At 42.3% G+C, this 15568-nt stretch overlaps 1 protein-coding gene across 1 annotated transcript; it reads left to right on the top strand.

Moving 5' to 3' along the window:
• Positions 1-8292: 8292 nt before the first annotated feature.
• Positions 8293-12016, top strand: VMA21 (vacuolar ATPase assembly factor VMA21). Its single transcript, XM_054388754.1, has 3 exons — positions 8293-8348; positions 10099-10208; positions 11730-12016. Exons 1-3 carry the CDS (start codon positions 8293-8295, stop codon positions 11870-11872), a joined length of 309 nt encoding a protein of 102 aa, XP_054244729.1. The 3' UTR covers positions 11873-12016.
• Positions 12017-15568: the final 3552 nt, after the last annotated feature.

Below are 15568 nucleotides of genomic sequence, written 5' to 3' on the forward strand. Positions count from 1 at the left end.
TTTAGTGTGTAACAGGATGGGGGGAAAGCTGGTAATTTTATAAAATTCTATCAATTTTGTGGTGAGGTTGGCTCAGTGTGCTGGATCTCTGCAATGCTTACCACGACACAGGATGAACAGAGACCTTTTTCGTGTGTGTGTGAATTGCAGTGAAAAGAGATTCATACGAGTGGGGAGAAATGAAAGCAATTTTAATGTAATTGATGTTGTGAAGCTCTCATCAGAAATCCTTTGCTTTTAGGACTGTTTCAACAAAGAAATTGAAGGGTGTTTAATCCTCCCACACAATGCAGTTATATAGTCCTATCACTTATTGTTGTCATGTAGCATTATTTGCTCCCAACCACTGTCTTTCTTATCTCTGGTTTAAAGTATATGTGTGTGCATTTTTGCATCTATTGCTCTGTCTAAACCAAATCTTTCTGCTTGGCTTAATAGTTCACCCAAAGTGAGCCTGTGCCACGGCACCAAGGGGAATGTTCAGTGGCAGCCACAGAGATCCAGCTCAGCCAAAGGCACTCTTTTCCTTCTTCCTGCTTCTTCTATGCTTACCTGTAGGCAGGGCATGGCTGTAATCCTGCTACTGAGGGTATCTTTTGAAAGAAAAGGGCTGTCATCCCAGAGTTAGCAGGCATAAAGCATTACAGTTCCCACTGCATAAAACAACATCCTTTTTATGAGTACACATGATTCAAGCCATAAGCCCCATGCGTGTTTCTGTACTCTAGAACATGTCTCTAGACCTGTCCAGGAAACTGATGTTTTATGTGTGGAGCTGAGGGTCACACTTGCTGTTTGTTGCACAATCCCTTACTGATGGATCTCTCTTCCCCTTCTGCTTCCAGTACACTGCAGCTCCAACCACATCCTGCCCTGCCTAGAGGTGAACATGCCAACTTGGAAACCTGCTGATACAAGGTGTTGCCTGGTTGTATTTATTCTAGATGACATCTTACTTTCAGTGGAGCCTGTGAGAACAGTAAGAGATCACTTTTTTTTTTTTTTTCTGTTTCCTGCTGGGACATGCTGCTGCCCAGCTGTCCCTTCTCTGTGCCTGCAGAGCACTGGCTGCTACAGGACAAACTCACTCCAGGGACAAAGATGTAATGGGGATAAAGATAGGCAGAGTTCATGCCTGTGTTGCAGTCCTGATTGGTTTTCTCGTAGAGGTGCAGATAAATTCCTTAGAGAATCAGAAAGGGAAGTCAAACATTTAACAGAATAAATGCAGAAGACTCCATGGATATACAGGTAGAAACAAGAAGTTTTGATGGTTTTCCTGAATACTTAGAGCAGCCCAGTTGTACTGCTTTGGCTAAATATTTTTGTCTTGGAAAACATCTAGGAAAATAATCTCCCCTTTGCAACAAAACCCTTTTGGCAAAGGTGGAAAGTAGTTTGTAATCTGTCTCAGCTAAACAATATTGTGATATTTTATCTAATAATCTAGTGTGAAGTTAGTTAGATGTGACTTTTTTTTTGCATGTGTCATAAAGTTACGGTTGAGGAAAAGATTTTCATCAAATGAAAAGGTAGAGGTCCTCTAAATGTAATTGTTTTTCTAGTCTTTTATTCTGTTACAGTAGTACATTAATTATATCATTATTGTCCCCTCCATCCCCCTATTATCCTGCCCCACAAAGTTAGTTATAATTCTGAAAAAAAGGATGTTGAGGTTTTATTTTTTATTTTGTGCTGGGAGAAAGTAACAGAAAAAAGAGAACTTTAAGCTGTTGATATTTAAACCCAAGGTATTTTACCTTAAATACTGAAGGAAGGGGCTGTGTTTCCTGTGTGTTTGTGCTAATATACACTGCTGTTTGGAAAAGTACCCCTCCCAGCCTGCGAGACAAATCCACAACATCCGTTTTATACTCAGCATTGCTAGTCTGGGCAGAGGTAAATGCCACATACTGGTTTAATCACATACATCATGTAAGAATTTGATTATATTTGCCTCTAGAGAAAAAAAGATCCCTCCTTCATTCAGTATCTAGAGTCTCACCTGTTACTGGTAAGCATTGGCTGACTTTTATCAACTGTGGGAACAAAGCCTTTCCCACTCTGTTAATGTAGGCACCTCAGGTATTTCACAAGGCAGCCATCTCCATCTCCATCAGTAGCCCTGTTTTCTTTGCAAAATGACAGCAGTAATAGTGGGAAGTGGAAATCAGACTGTGAGACTTATAAGCTCCATTAATTAACAGGAGTGTCTTAGATCTTTGCTCTGACTTATCCTGGGGATATGCAATAACAGTAACACAACAGGGAATCTACCTTTATAACGCCCATAGAAATTGTTTCTATGCTAACTCAAGTATTAATGCTACTCTGGTTCTATTCTCAGGGAAGCTGGTGGCCAACTGTGCAAAATGCTCTATGCTTTGTGTTGAAAAGTTGGGCTTTTGGCCAGGAGTATCATGAAGAGTTAGCCAATGCATTCATTTCACCTCTTGCAAAATGTATCTCTTTCTGGGGTGCAGAAGTTCACAAAACATATAAATAGAGAGTATTTATAGTATTGCTGGAGGCAAGAACATCAAGAAACTGAAAGACAAAGAGTTTGGTAGAAAGAGCTAACATCTTTATTCACACAAATTGATCACTGGAAAAGAATGGAGACTGTTCCAGCACAAAAGTCCTTATTATTTAGCAAAGGAGATCAAGAGCCCCTGAAATTGTCTTTGTTTGCTCAAGCTCTGTCAGATGGTATAATAAAAGAAATTGTCTCCCTACAACTGTCAGTTCTCTTACAAAGGACTTGTTCCTCCACACTGTGAATCCAGTGACAAATATTATACATCCTTCCCTGGTCATCACAAACCATAACTTGAACCAAAACCCTGTCTCACAGCTGCTCTTCTACACCACCTCCTCTGGGGCTAAGCTCAAACTACATAAAACCATCTACTAATTCTAAGTGGCTAATAGCTTCAAAACCAATGCTGCACAACGCTGCTTGTTTGTTGCTGGGAAATCTCATTTCAAAAGCCAGACCCTTGGGGTCACTTGGCACTTTTGCAACATCAAGCAAGCGTTGTAACTTGAGCCTGTTACTGGTCCCGGTAACCACACCTCCTTCACAGCTCCAGCTTCTTTTCATATCATCTGGTTTATTATCTTCCTTTCTGATACATTACCATGGAAACAAAAACATGTAGGTCGGTTTGTTTTTAAATATTATTTGTTCAGTTTCACCTTTCCACCTCTGCACATGTTGGGGGGGAATTCTTTTTCTCTGTCTGCCACTAGATGGTATCGCTTCAGCAGGCACCTTCCTGGCTGCTCTGCACCCGAAAGCAGACATCCCGAAAAGCTACAGCACCAGGTTCTGTCCGCGGTGTGAATTTCGAAATGTGCTCTCTACGTTGAATCACAGAACGTTAGGGGTTGGAAAGGACTTCTGGAGATCAAGTCCAACCCCCTGTCAAAGCAGGATCACCTAGGGCATGCCACACAGGAATGCATCCAGCCAGGTCATAAAAGTTTCCAGAGACACAGACTCCACAGGGCAGCCTGCTCTAAGGTTCCACCCTCACAGTAAAGAAGTTTTTCCTCATGCTGAGGTGGAATTTCCTGTGTTACAGTTTGTATCCATTGCCCCTTGTCCTAACATAAGGCACCACTGAAAAGACACTGGCATCTTCTTCCTGACACCCACCCTTCAGATGTTTATAAATATTATTAAGATCCCGTCTCAGTCACCAAGTTCAGTAAGTACACAACAGGTTGCATTTTCATGTTGCTTTTAATCTCTTACAGGCAGACTGCAAGGCAATTGACAGGGACCAGCTGAAGGACTTCAGCACAAATGAAGCCTGGGATGACAATAAAATGCTCAAGGCACTTGGAATTGCATAGCTTGAGCTGCCAGACTAACAGGCTTTCTCATTGCATTTGCTGGACAAACAGGAATCCCTTCACCAGCAGATAGTCCTGTCCATAGAGCTTGCTGCCCTACTGCTAGGACCATGTCCCAGGAAAATAATTGCTCTGTACGGGCTCTATTTTTTATATTCTTCAAGCATCCCCTGGTGATTGTTGTGGACGACCTCTTAGAATAGTAGATCTTTGGTCTCGATTAAATTGGCAACTTCCTGTGCTTGCAGCACAGCTTCTGCTTAAGGGCAAATATAAATTTGCTCCATAATCCAGAAGGTAAGATAGGTCTGTAGTCTTCCTGAAATTTCAGAATCCTTGATGTATAAAACCTGAAGCAGACAGACAAGACTTTATACGCTCCAGATCTTTTATAATAACTGACACAAAAATGCAAATAAAAAGCTTTGTGTCTCACAATTGCAAAATCCTTCTCGTAGTTTTCTATTTCCCTTATGTGCTCATGAAAGAAAAGCAGTTAAACATGCAGGACATCGTTCAGCACATTATTATTCATCTAGTAGATGAAAGCATCAATGGGATGAGGTATGAAGTAATTTTATATTAAAAATTAATGGCTTGGGCTATTAAGCCTTGAGTGATTTGCTACTTTCAAATGATTGATATGCATCTTTATGGCAAGCTTATATGATGTGAGACTTAATCCACTGTTATGTTTCCTTGTTTTGTTGTTAAACTGTCTTATGTCATTGCTTTTCCTACTGGGGGAGCAAACAGGAAAGTCAAACCAGGGGTGGAAAGAACATCATGTATCTTGTGATTAAACATTTGCTGCACCTACATTCATATTTTTTTAGTCATCTGATTTATATCTTAATTATGATGGATTTTTTTTTTCTTGCCAATTTTGTTTTTTGTTCACTGAGTAATCCATAAAGAAACAAAACCTGCTCAGGCATTTGGATTGGATGTTGTGAGTGTCTAGCTGGAGTTCAATTAGAAGTTTTAAATAACTAATTTAAAGTTTTAAGTTCATGTTACATAGCAAACCTCCCTATCCAACTGGCTATGGGCACACACCTGGTCCACATCAGCCTCCTTCTGCCAGCTTCATTAAAATTATCTCTCTTGCTGGATCAAGTGGCAGTGTAATCAAATGAAAGAAGGGTTCTCCTGCTTTAAAACAGTGTAAAATGGGTTGCTTTATAGTGGAAGTGTGCCCATGGTAGCCACACCTTCCTTTTAACCAAATTCATCTTCTTCCTCACATGTGCTGGAGAAACCACGATAAAAGGCTTCACTGTTCACAATCAGATGGGAGAAATCAGTGCTTCATTTTACACACATTAACTGCTGCTGTAGTGTGTTGTCTACTCGTTTAGCCTAGAGGAGGGAAATTCACTCTCAGTAAGCTGAGAGGGAGAGCTCACGGCAGAAACTACTGTGAACAAAGTGCTTATTTCCTGATCTTACTGCTTGCAAGGAAAACAACTTTCTCTTAGATTTCTGCTCTTCCAGAGTCATAGGTAGCAGGATACCAAGTTGGCCCATGAGAAAAAGAAACCACCACCATGCTGGGCCACATGCCATGTGGCACTCTAACAAGGAGCAGGGCTGAGGCCACAGTGCTGGGGTGCAGGAGTGTTGGATGTCTGCAGGAAAACCTGAGGAAAGAGTTGTGTGGAGTTAGAGACTCACACAGTAAAGATTTGGCATGGGTGAATGGTAAGATAGCAACATGGGTTTACCATAAAAGAAGCAAATATGTTATTGCTGTGATATATGAGATTCAATTAAAGGGCATCCAGAGCTATTGTTTGGAAGCTTGCAATGCTTTGTATTCCTGCTAGAACCCTTAATTGAGTATAAACAATTAATTCCCCTGAGAATGAGACTGATTGCATAGCAGAGATTGTAACACACCGGTCTTGAGTTGAAAAGCTGGGTTCAGATCCGCCCTTTGATGGGTATTTAAGCAGAGTAGAGTAGCTTTCAGCAGCAACATGAATTAATAGCTTAAAGAGAGCATCATCTTAGAAATGCTTAGTGCTCAGCCAGTTATCCCAAAATCAGGATCATTTTCCTAGTGTGCAACGTGCTAACATAAACACAGAGCAGAAGTATTTTTATCTCAGATTTGCACAAAGCCAGGAGCTGGGTTTTATTTCACAAAGCTAGCTCAACCTAATTGCAAGGTTTTAGATACTTACACAAGTCTGTTTAACCTATGCATATTTATTGTTATTCTACTTCTTGCATGGTTTGCAGCTTCTTTGCCTTCTATTAAAGCAACAGTATCTAGAAAAATTGATAGTACCCCATGAGAGGGGAATCTCAGCTCAGAGGGGTGTGTGTTTTAGTATTACAATGGTGTATGTTAATGAGTAAATTTCTCTTATTGGGAACATATATACTTGAGTATTGTGTTCAGTTTTGGGCCCCTCACTACAAGGAAAATATTGAGGTGTTGGAGCAAGTCCAGAGAAGGGCAATGAAGCTAGTGAATGGTCTGGAGGGAATAGCTGAGGGAACTGGGGTTGTTTAGTCTGCAGAAGAGGAGGCTGAGCACAGACCTTATCACTCTCTGTAATTACCTGAAAGGAGGTTGTAACAAGCTAGATGTCAGCCTCTTCTCCCTAGTAATGAGAGAAAATGGTCTCAAGTTGTACCAGGGGAGGTTTAGATTGGGTATTAGAAGAAACTTCTTTACTGAAAGGTTTATCAAACACTGGAATAGGCTTCCCAGGGAAGTGGGGGAAAATTAATAGATGTATTGCTAAGGGATTTGGTTTAGCACCAGACTTAATAGAGTTAGACAACGGTTGAACTCAATGGTCTTAAAGGTCTTTTCCAACTGAAACAATTCTGTTACAACAGTTTTACACCTTCACAGTTCCCTGATAAAAGTTTCTTCTATAGACAACAAGTTCTTGTTTCCTAGGTCTTGATATCCTTGGTGTCTTCTTACAGACTTTTGTTTTACTTTGATGGAAATTTCCTGCACAAACTAGACATTATAAATCTTTCAGCTCCTCTTCAAGATATAGTTCCTAGCATGGCATGCATTGTTCAAAGAAACCAGCTTTGCACCATAAAGCTCCTGATTAATGGTCCTCGTTAGAAGACCAGTGCAGTATATTTAACCCTACTTTAAACAGTGTCACCATAACCTAGGCATCTACTGAAACAGTTTTCTCTTGGATAACAAGCCAGGCTGCAGGAGAGTGAAATCTGCCTGAGTGCTTTCATTTGCCACACCTGCTAGTTACACTGGGGACTGTTTTCTCTCAAAATTTGACCAGGAGAGCAGGAAACCTGAAAAAGAACATACCTTGCTTTCAACAGGACATCACAGAGAAACGTTGCTGTTTCCTACACAGTAACATGCAGTTGCAACCCAGATACTCAATGAATACTTCTTGTGGAAGCTGTGGATTCTGGTGATGATGTTTTTGGTTTCCCTTATATCTTCCTCTCAGCCAAAAATGTATGGAGCCACGAAACCATTTCACATTCTTCCCCATGCCAAAGTGTTGTGGATGGAGCAGCTATGTTGACTTGGAGATGAATTCAGACTTAGTCCATCACCTGATTCCCTGAGAAAGTGATCTGCATGCTGCTACTTGCAGAAGTTCTGCTTGAAGTGTTTATGGACATACATCTGCTTTGGTGGCAGAAATGAGCATTAGAAATTATTTTTTTAACAACACCATGCTTGAATCTAATGGGCTGGTTTGTGGGCCCTCTTGCTAGCAAAGTCCACGGCTGACAGCAAGGCTGAAGGGAGAGGGATTCCTTATAATTTTGGCCATCTAGACAGCAAGCCCTTTGCTTTGAGCAAGTCTGGTTCTGCCTGGCCTGCTTGCACTCATAGCATTTCTGCTGAACTTGGTGGGGACAGCAGGGAGGCTGCTCTCCTCTGTGTACATTTTGATGTTGTTGTTTAGAGAATGCCTCAGGCCTTGCCCGTGTTGTTTCATTTGCGGTGCTTTATAATGGTGAGTTCATCATAACATGTCCTAACATCTTTGTTTTTAGCTCCAAGACCTCTGCTGTAAAGCCTTGACCTTTCCCAAATACATCCAAGCGCTGCTGCACTCCACTGCGGTGCCACCACACACAGACACAAATCCATCTCGTTCATGAAAAGCCCTCCTAAGTGGCGCAGCCTGCATTGCCGTTTCATGTCCGCGGTGAATCTGTGCAAGGGATTTTTCCCTGTGCTGAGACAACGCTGTCCAAGGACAACAGAAACCATGGCTCCAGCCTATATCCCGGGCTAGCCAGCAGCAACCACAGCCCCCTGGCCGGGCGCTCCGTCCGCAGCTAAGCCGAGGCAGCCCAGCGGTTGCTGTGGAGACGGCGGCGCTGTCCCCCGCGCATGCGCTCGGCTCACCGTGGGCTTCCGGCGGCCCAGAAGCTTCCGCAGATCGGGGTGCAGAGGTGGTGGTTATGGAGCGTTACGGTCAGCCGCCTTTGAGCGCTGTCCCTGTGTCCGAGTTCAGGCAGTAAGTCGCGGCGAGGGGAGGGTTCTAGCAGCGGAAGGGACGGGCACCCCTGGGGGGAGGCAGGGCCTGGCGGCGGGCCGCAGCATGGCTGCAGGAAAGGATGTCTGCTAGGCCGCGGCGGGCGGAGAGCACTCCCGGGGCGGCGTCGGGAGGCGGCGGTGCAGACCCCGGAGGTGTCCCGCGAATAGTGTCTGCCTGCGAGACTTGGGGAGCCGAAGGGAGTGGGGGAGGCCTCGGGTTTGTCTTGGTCTTGCCGAGTAACCCAAAAACCGGGCGTGGAGGCTGTTCTGCAGTTAAATGCTTCGTGTTAGGGCAGAAGCTATACATGAGTATTTGGTTTTGCTGCGTAGGGAAGTGATGAAAGCTTATCGCTATAAGAAAAGTATTTGTCGACGGTGGAGTTTATAACTTCGGTCATCTTACTTTTCTGTGGATAGGTGTTTAAGTAGAGAATTTCAATAGAGAAAGTTTGAATGGAGTTGTGCTTTCCACCCCGATAGACCTTGAGACAAACTCCAGCAAAGGAAAAGATTTCTTTTCTTTTCTCTTCTTTTCTTTTCATGCTGTCTAAAGGTGTGACAGTATATGATCAGCAAAAAGTGCTGTTGGCAGTACTGTAAAAATTCTGTGGGGCTGCACATCACTGTCTTTTAATGATTGTCAGAGGATGCGGTTATTTATTTTTCCCACTTCCACTTACATTTCCAAAGACGTTTCAAGGATAAAATGTGATGCAATGTACTGTGGCACAAACATGTCTTTGAAACTACCTACAGAAAAAATGCTGTGGAGGTGCCTGGGAGTTTTAAGAATGCTGTATCCCTGACTGGAATTTATCTTTTATGCGTATTTGTGTTTTAAAGCCTTAAGGACACATGCCATTGAATCTGGTAGCCTTTGAAAGTCAGAAGGATATTGCTTACCTTACCTGTTTAGTTGGCATAAAATAATGTAGTCAGCCAAGCAGAGTGAGTGAAAACTGGTGGAAGCACATGCAAAACCAAGCTCTGTGTGCTGTGTTGTAGGTACATAACTTGTTCTAGTAGATCAAGTTCAGGGAGGCCTTACCAAGTACATAATCTTCATTCTGACTTCTTTGCTCAAGGTCATCTAGGTTTAGGTGTGTGAAGGCAAAGTAAAACGTTTTGGTGTGTTGTCTGCCATATGATTATTGCTACAGTAATTCCAACTTTCTCAGTGGAAACTGAGAAATTATTTTAAGTAGAGGAACAATACATAATAAAAAGGAACCTCATTTCTAGTAGTAGCTGTTAAAGTCATTCTTCTTACTTCCCTCTTTATCCTGGTCCATAGGATAAATAATTTTTCTTAGACTTGTAGGTTTTTTCGGGGGGAGGGGTGTTGTTTTTTTCTTTTTAAAAAGGGGAACTTGCAAGCTGTGATGCAGAACTCTGTCATATGGTAAGTGCATGTGTATCTAATATTAGGTATTTAATAATTATGTAACAATACACAAATATATTGATATAAACCCACTATGTTGTTCATGCTTGCAAAGCAATAACGGGGGAAAGGCTGTTTTTATCTTGTTTGTGAGCTTTGACTGGCAGAATCATTGCATCACTCTCAATACTGCAGTTTTTCTGTTGCAGCCAGCAAATGCTTCCCAATGATGCCCATACTCAATTCTTGAAAAGTAATTGGCTTCTGTTTGGGATGAGTTCTTGTCCTGTTTCAGGCGTGTATCTTGTGACTTACTTCTATGTGTAACTTTTCTTATTTATTTCAGAAATGAGGGTTCATTAACATCAACTTTAAGAACACTTCTCTTCTTCACAGCTCTAATGATCACATTACCAGTTGGGCTATATTTTTCATCAAAGGCTTATGTATTTGAAGGTAATTCTGTTTCTGCCGCTTAGCATTACTATTATGAAAAAAAGAGGAAAAGCACAGTCCTCTAATAGCATCTTTGTTCTCCTTCCTGTTTTGAGTATTTGTTTCCTTATGCAGACTAGAGGCCTTGTAATATCTAATTAGAACAGAAAATTATAGAAATGGTCAATGCATCTTTCCCTGCATTGTGGTCTGCAATCTAATATCTGCTGTTTGTTATACACTGGTTTATGGAGTATGCAGGTGCATCATTCCCCTTACCTGAAGGGTATCTAATACCACCCTGCAACAGATTTTTATCAGAATCATCAGGGAGAGGTTTCCTGAAGGTGTTGCAAACTAACTGTGTATTCGAGACAGAATAAGATTATTTACTAGATTTATTCTGCTTTTTAAAAATCACTTGCATTTTTAAGTGTAAACCAATTATGTCAGATATGTGTTTCAGTGTGTTTCAGATGTTGAATATGGTTGCTTGTAGAGCTTTCTTTTAATTAAAAAAAAAATAGCTCTTTGTTTGGAGCAGATCTTCAAACTCCTAACTGTCACATTCTAGCCTTGATTCTGCAAGACTTTAGCAGCTTTCTAATACTAGAGGAGTAAAGTATCTCCTAGAAAAACAGAGAAACAGATGCTTGCAAGAACAGTTAATGAATATATTGTTTGTTCCAAGATGATTCTCCTTTGTTGTTTATTGCTGTATGTAGCTCTGAAGGCTGAAGCTGAAAGCTTGTTAAATAGCTTTCAAGATCCCTTTTAGCATGGGGGGAATAGGGGTTATTGGGTTTTGTGTTTTGTGGGGTTTGTTTGTTGCTTGTTTGGTTTTGGTTTTTTTACCTGAGGTGTAGCAAGCTGAGTTCTACCTTTGCTGTGCCAGTGAATGGCAAGATCTGTTAGCACTGATAGGAGGTGTGATATTTTTAGTACAGTGTGATATGTGTGTGGGGGGTTGTTGGTTTGTTTTGGGGGTATTTGTTTTTTGTTGTTTAATGAAGAGAAATTATATTTTGGTATTGGATCTTACGCTATTGGAAGGCTTATTTCATGTGAGAAGCATTCATGTATATCAACTGCTGAGGAATTATTGTTTCACAATTTAAGTATAGAAGATAGAAGTCCTAAATTTAATTTTTCTACCACTTCATCCTCTTCTAGTGGCAAATGTATTATATAATTATTGCCCCCCCTCCAATTTTCCTGCCCCACAAAGAGAGTTATACTTCTGAACAAAGGATGTTGAGGTATGTTTGGTGTTGGGAGATAGAGTGAATGTTACAGAACTCTGAGCTGTTGATAACAAAACCAAGGTATTTTATCTTAAATATTGAAAAATTGCATAACTGCTTTATTCCAGAAATAGTTCCACGGTCTTTAATTACCATGGTGAATTCCTTCCTATGAATGTTTCTGAGCTCAATCTTTTGATGCAGGAATAAATTTAACTTTGGTCTTTAGGAGGAATTGTTATTTGCTGTTTCAGTGTTCCCAATAACTAATAACTCTTTACTTTCTTTATTTTCTCAGGTACCTTAGGAATGTCCGACAGAGACAGCTATTTTTATGCTGCCATAGTTGCTGTAGTTACTGTTCATGTGGTACTTGCTCTCTTTGTGTATGTAGCATGGAATGAGGGCTCTCGACAGTGGCGGGAAGGCAAACAGGACTAGTATGAAGATCATCTGATACCTACAGACTGTAAATCAAATTTTTGTGACCTGAAGGAAAAGCATTCTTCACAATGTATGATACCCATGTACAAAGATGAGGCTAATGATGCCTCGACTCAGGTTAGAATAACACTTGTGCTCATCTGGAATGATGTTTTCTCTAATGCTGATGGAAGTTGTTCTTTAGCCAGCCTCTCCTGAGCTGAGGAGGTCTTCACCTGCGATTACAATTAAATAATTATATATTTTTTAAAAAATCCTGTAGCTGTTTTTGCCATTCCTAGTACTTTTCTGGCTTGCTCTGAAAATAATACTGGCATGAAGCAAGCATTACGTTTTTTGAGTAATTACATTGCTAGTTTAAAAAGCTACATGACTCACTGTCCAACTGCAGTGGAAAAGATGGGATTTCACTTTGCTGTAGATAGTTTTCAGATTTATGGGTGTTGTACTTAAATGCAGCCAGCCCCACACAGCTGCTCACTCACTCCTCCCTTGAGAACACTCTTGTGTTCTGTTTCATAAAGGACAACATTTGCAAATGACTATGTGGGAAAAAAACTTATTTTCATGAATAGTAACTTGTACACTGTGAAATCATACAATGTTGATTGTTTTTTTCCTTGGTTGTGTGTAGAAACTTTCTGTTGTCAAATCCTAGTGAGATTTTTGTGTTGTAGGGTAATCTGAATTTCATTTCCCTGTTGTGTTGTAGCTCACAAGCTTTTTAGTTTGTAGATAGAACATTCTTCCCAAGGTTCCAGCCACGCATAGGACTTCCTTAACACTGATGATTGTTGTTAAGCTGTCATGCTCAAGGTCATTCTGTTAATTTTCCAGTTTGGTGTATTAGTTGAGTTTTTTTTGGAAATGTGTTGCTTAACATTGGGCTTGGAATGATTTTGGTGCTGCATTTATCCATTGTAAAACTTACCCATAAGTGAGACAAAAATCCATGCCCAGCCACTTGTGTTCCCAGGTCTCATGCCTCTCCTCTCCACCCCATCCCAGCTGTGCACAAACACATATATTTTGTCACACTGACACAAATTACTCTTTACATTTTGTTTCTGCATCATTGACTTCTCTCATCCAGAGCCCAGTGTCAGGTTGCTGCTAGCAATTTGGAGAACAGTCTCATAGTACTTTACATACAAATTCAGTTTGTACGTTGGCATATTGGCTTCCTGTTCTCCAGTATATGAACTGTATGCTGTAGAAGCCTTTAATAAAGAACCACCCCACAGTGCAAGATCCAGTAAACAAGCCTGTGTGATGAACAGTTTTGGAATGATCTCTTTGATACTGTTCATGTGTAGCACAGCTTACAAAATATAGATCAGCTATAGCACTGCCCAGTAACTTGTTATTTGGATGGATCCATTATAGTGGAGAATAAATGGGAATATAGCTATCGCACCTTACTAGCAGAGTCTTGTGCTCTGTTTCATGTACAAAAATCCCTAGATACTAAGTCTGCTGGCCTGGCAGAATGGCTTAACAATGAAAACAGATAATTTCTGTAGGGGCAGGAATTCCCTCTTCATTGTTTTAAAACCACTGCAACAGCACCATGGATAGGCCAATAGCAGACATTGCACTGGAGCTCTTACCCCTGGGCACCCTTCACTCTGCACAGCTCTCTGTGGTTTGGAGAGAGTGCCTCCCCCTCCCTCCCCCACCAAAAAGGGACCCACAGCTTCTGGGGTCCACATGTTGCATCTACAACAGATGACCCTGCTGAAGGACCTGGACTATGCCTGTGAAAACATCACTGGATCCAAGGAGTGGTGATATCTTTCTTTTTTTTTTTCCCTCTTCCTTCCTAATTCACTCGCTCTCTAGTTTTTCCTCTCCTCATTTTCCCTCTACTCTGGTCCATTACCAAGACTTTTCACTGGCTCTAATAAACCCAACTCATCAGCCATTTAGTGTCAGTTTGCTTTAATTTACTCCAGGGGAATTTTTGAATCTTATCATGACCTTTCCTGCTGCCCAGGGTTGGCTTGGGACACTGGGTTGTGAGACTGTCCGTAACCCATGAGCCTTTTCTTACGTTTTGTCTCCTTCCAGCTGAGGAGGGGAGTAGAGTGGGTGCCAGGGGTCCAGCTGGGGTCAACCCACCAAACAAATATGGAACCTGATAAACCTGGAGAGAGCAATATTCTTCTTGCTGGTTATTTTCCATAGTTTAGGGATGTTACAATTTTTATGGTGTAGTACTTTAAAGTGGTACTGTAAGTCTGTTAATTTTATTACTAGGAATGGATTTGAGCCGACTTGTTAAAAAGACAGTTGGGAAAACTTGGTCTGTGTAAGTCACTTGTCCTGGGTGTCATGATCCAATGGTGAGTAATTTGGCAGAAGTTAAACTTTTGTCAACTTAAATATTTGTTATCATCATATAGTCCCCTTTTGTATTCACAGTGAGTTGTCTTGCAAGCAGCCATTTTTATTTCCCCTGCTCACCTCTGGGGGACTGGGGGTATAGTTTCCTGCCACCTTCTGTTCTCTAGCTGGCTTCTCCTCAAAGTCTGTTAAGGATGGAGCATTAGGGGTTGGTTTAGAGGCCATTTCTCACACTGACCACATGTCTATAGCAGGCTTTCCAATTTTTGGTTTGGAAGCCTGTCCATTAGGTCTTGGGGAATGCCCTTCTGAAGTCCTGGGCACCACAATCCCTGTGGGGTTAGGGGCCTCTCCCAAAACAGCCATGGCTCAGCCCCAAGTCTCTTCCTGATTGATGGTCACTGCCCATTAATGTGCTCTGCAGCCCCAATGGCCCTAGTTTCAGTTCTTCAGGACAGACCACCAACCGGGCCATATTTTCTGTCAAAATTAATGAATTCCTCTAGAGACTTCACCTCCCTTTGTGTATCTGCCTCCCTCAAAAGTTGATTCCTCAATACCCCCTTTAAAATTGCCTTTTAGTCCCTTTGCTCCTTCAATGACTGTTCTCCTCTAGTTGCTCCTGCAGGATCATTATCAATAATTGATTGCTTTCCAGTTGTCCCTGCAATATTTTTATCACCGTTTGCAGGCAGTCTTGATCACAGCGTCGGTTTGATAAAGCCGTTGTTCCCTTATCTTTTGCTGCTGCTATCAAACTCTCCCCCAACAGCGCACGAATTACAGTTTATCCTTTCCTGTTGGCCCCAGCTCCTTGCTGTGACACCTGTATCCCATCCACCGCGGGGGCCGATCTGTAGGGGGCGTGCGTCGCGATCACACGAGAGGCAGTGAGGCGCAGTGGGGCCAGGCAGGATGACAGCGCTCTCTCCGCGACAGGCAGGAACGGGCAGCCGCAGCACTCGACAGTCCCACTCTAGCAGGCGACTCCTCAGCAACCGGTTCCCTCGTACGCGGCTCCCTTGCGGCTGACTCCCTACCAGGGGCTACTTCAGCAGCGGCTTATAAAGCGGTTACCCCCACAGCTGACCCCCCTAGCAGCGGCGACCTAGCAGCAGTCCACTTGTAAGCGATTATCCTGTAACTGAACCACAAGCCCGTCATCCATAGTTTCACACTGCTGCTAAAAATAGCCACCCGCCCTGATTCGGCAGTGGAGTGCATGCCCGACGCGGTTTCCAGCGCTCTAAAATCTCCCTTTGCCGACTCTATCACTGGGGAGCCTCCCAGGTCCCAAAGCCCCTCCGTCGACCCAAGGTGGCCAGGTGCCAAGCTCTTCGTGTCTCA

The sequence above is a fragment of the Indicator indicator genome, chromosome 17 (assembly GCF_027791375.1).
Source record: "Indicator indicator isolate 239-I01 chromosome 17, UM_Iind_1.1, whole genome shotgun sequence".
In the NCBI taxonomy this organism is placed as follows: Eukaryota; Metazoa; Chordata; class Aves; order Piciformes; family Indicatoridae; genus Indicator; species Indicator indicator.

Coding starts and splice junctions, on each gene's coding strand:
- VMA21 (XM_054388754.1), top strand. CDS start 8,293: ATGGAGCGTTACGGTCAGCCGCCTTTGAGCGCTGTCCCTGTGTCCGAG. Junction 8,349..10,098: donor CCTGTGTCCGAGTTCAGGCA/GTAAGTCGCGGC, acceptor TATTTATTTCAG/AAATGAGGGTTCATTAACAT. Junction 10,209..11,729: donor AAAGGCTTATGTATTTGAAG/GTAATTCTGTTT, acceptor TTATTTTCTCAG/GTACCTTAGGAATGTCCGAC.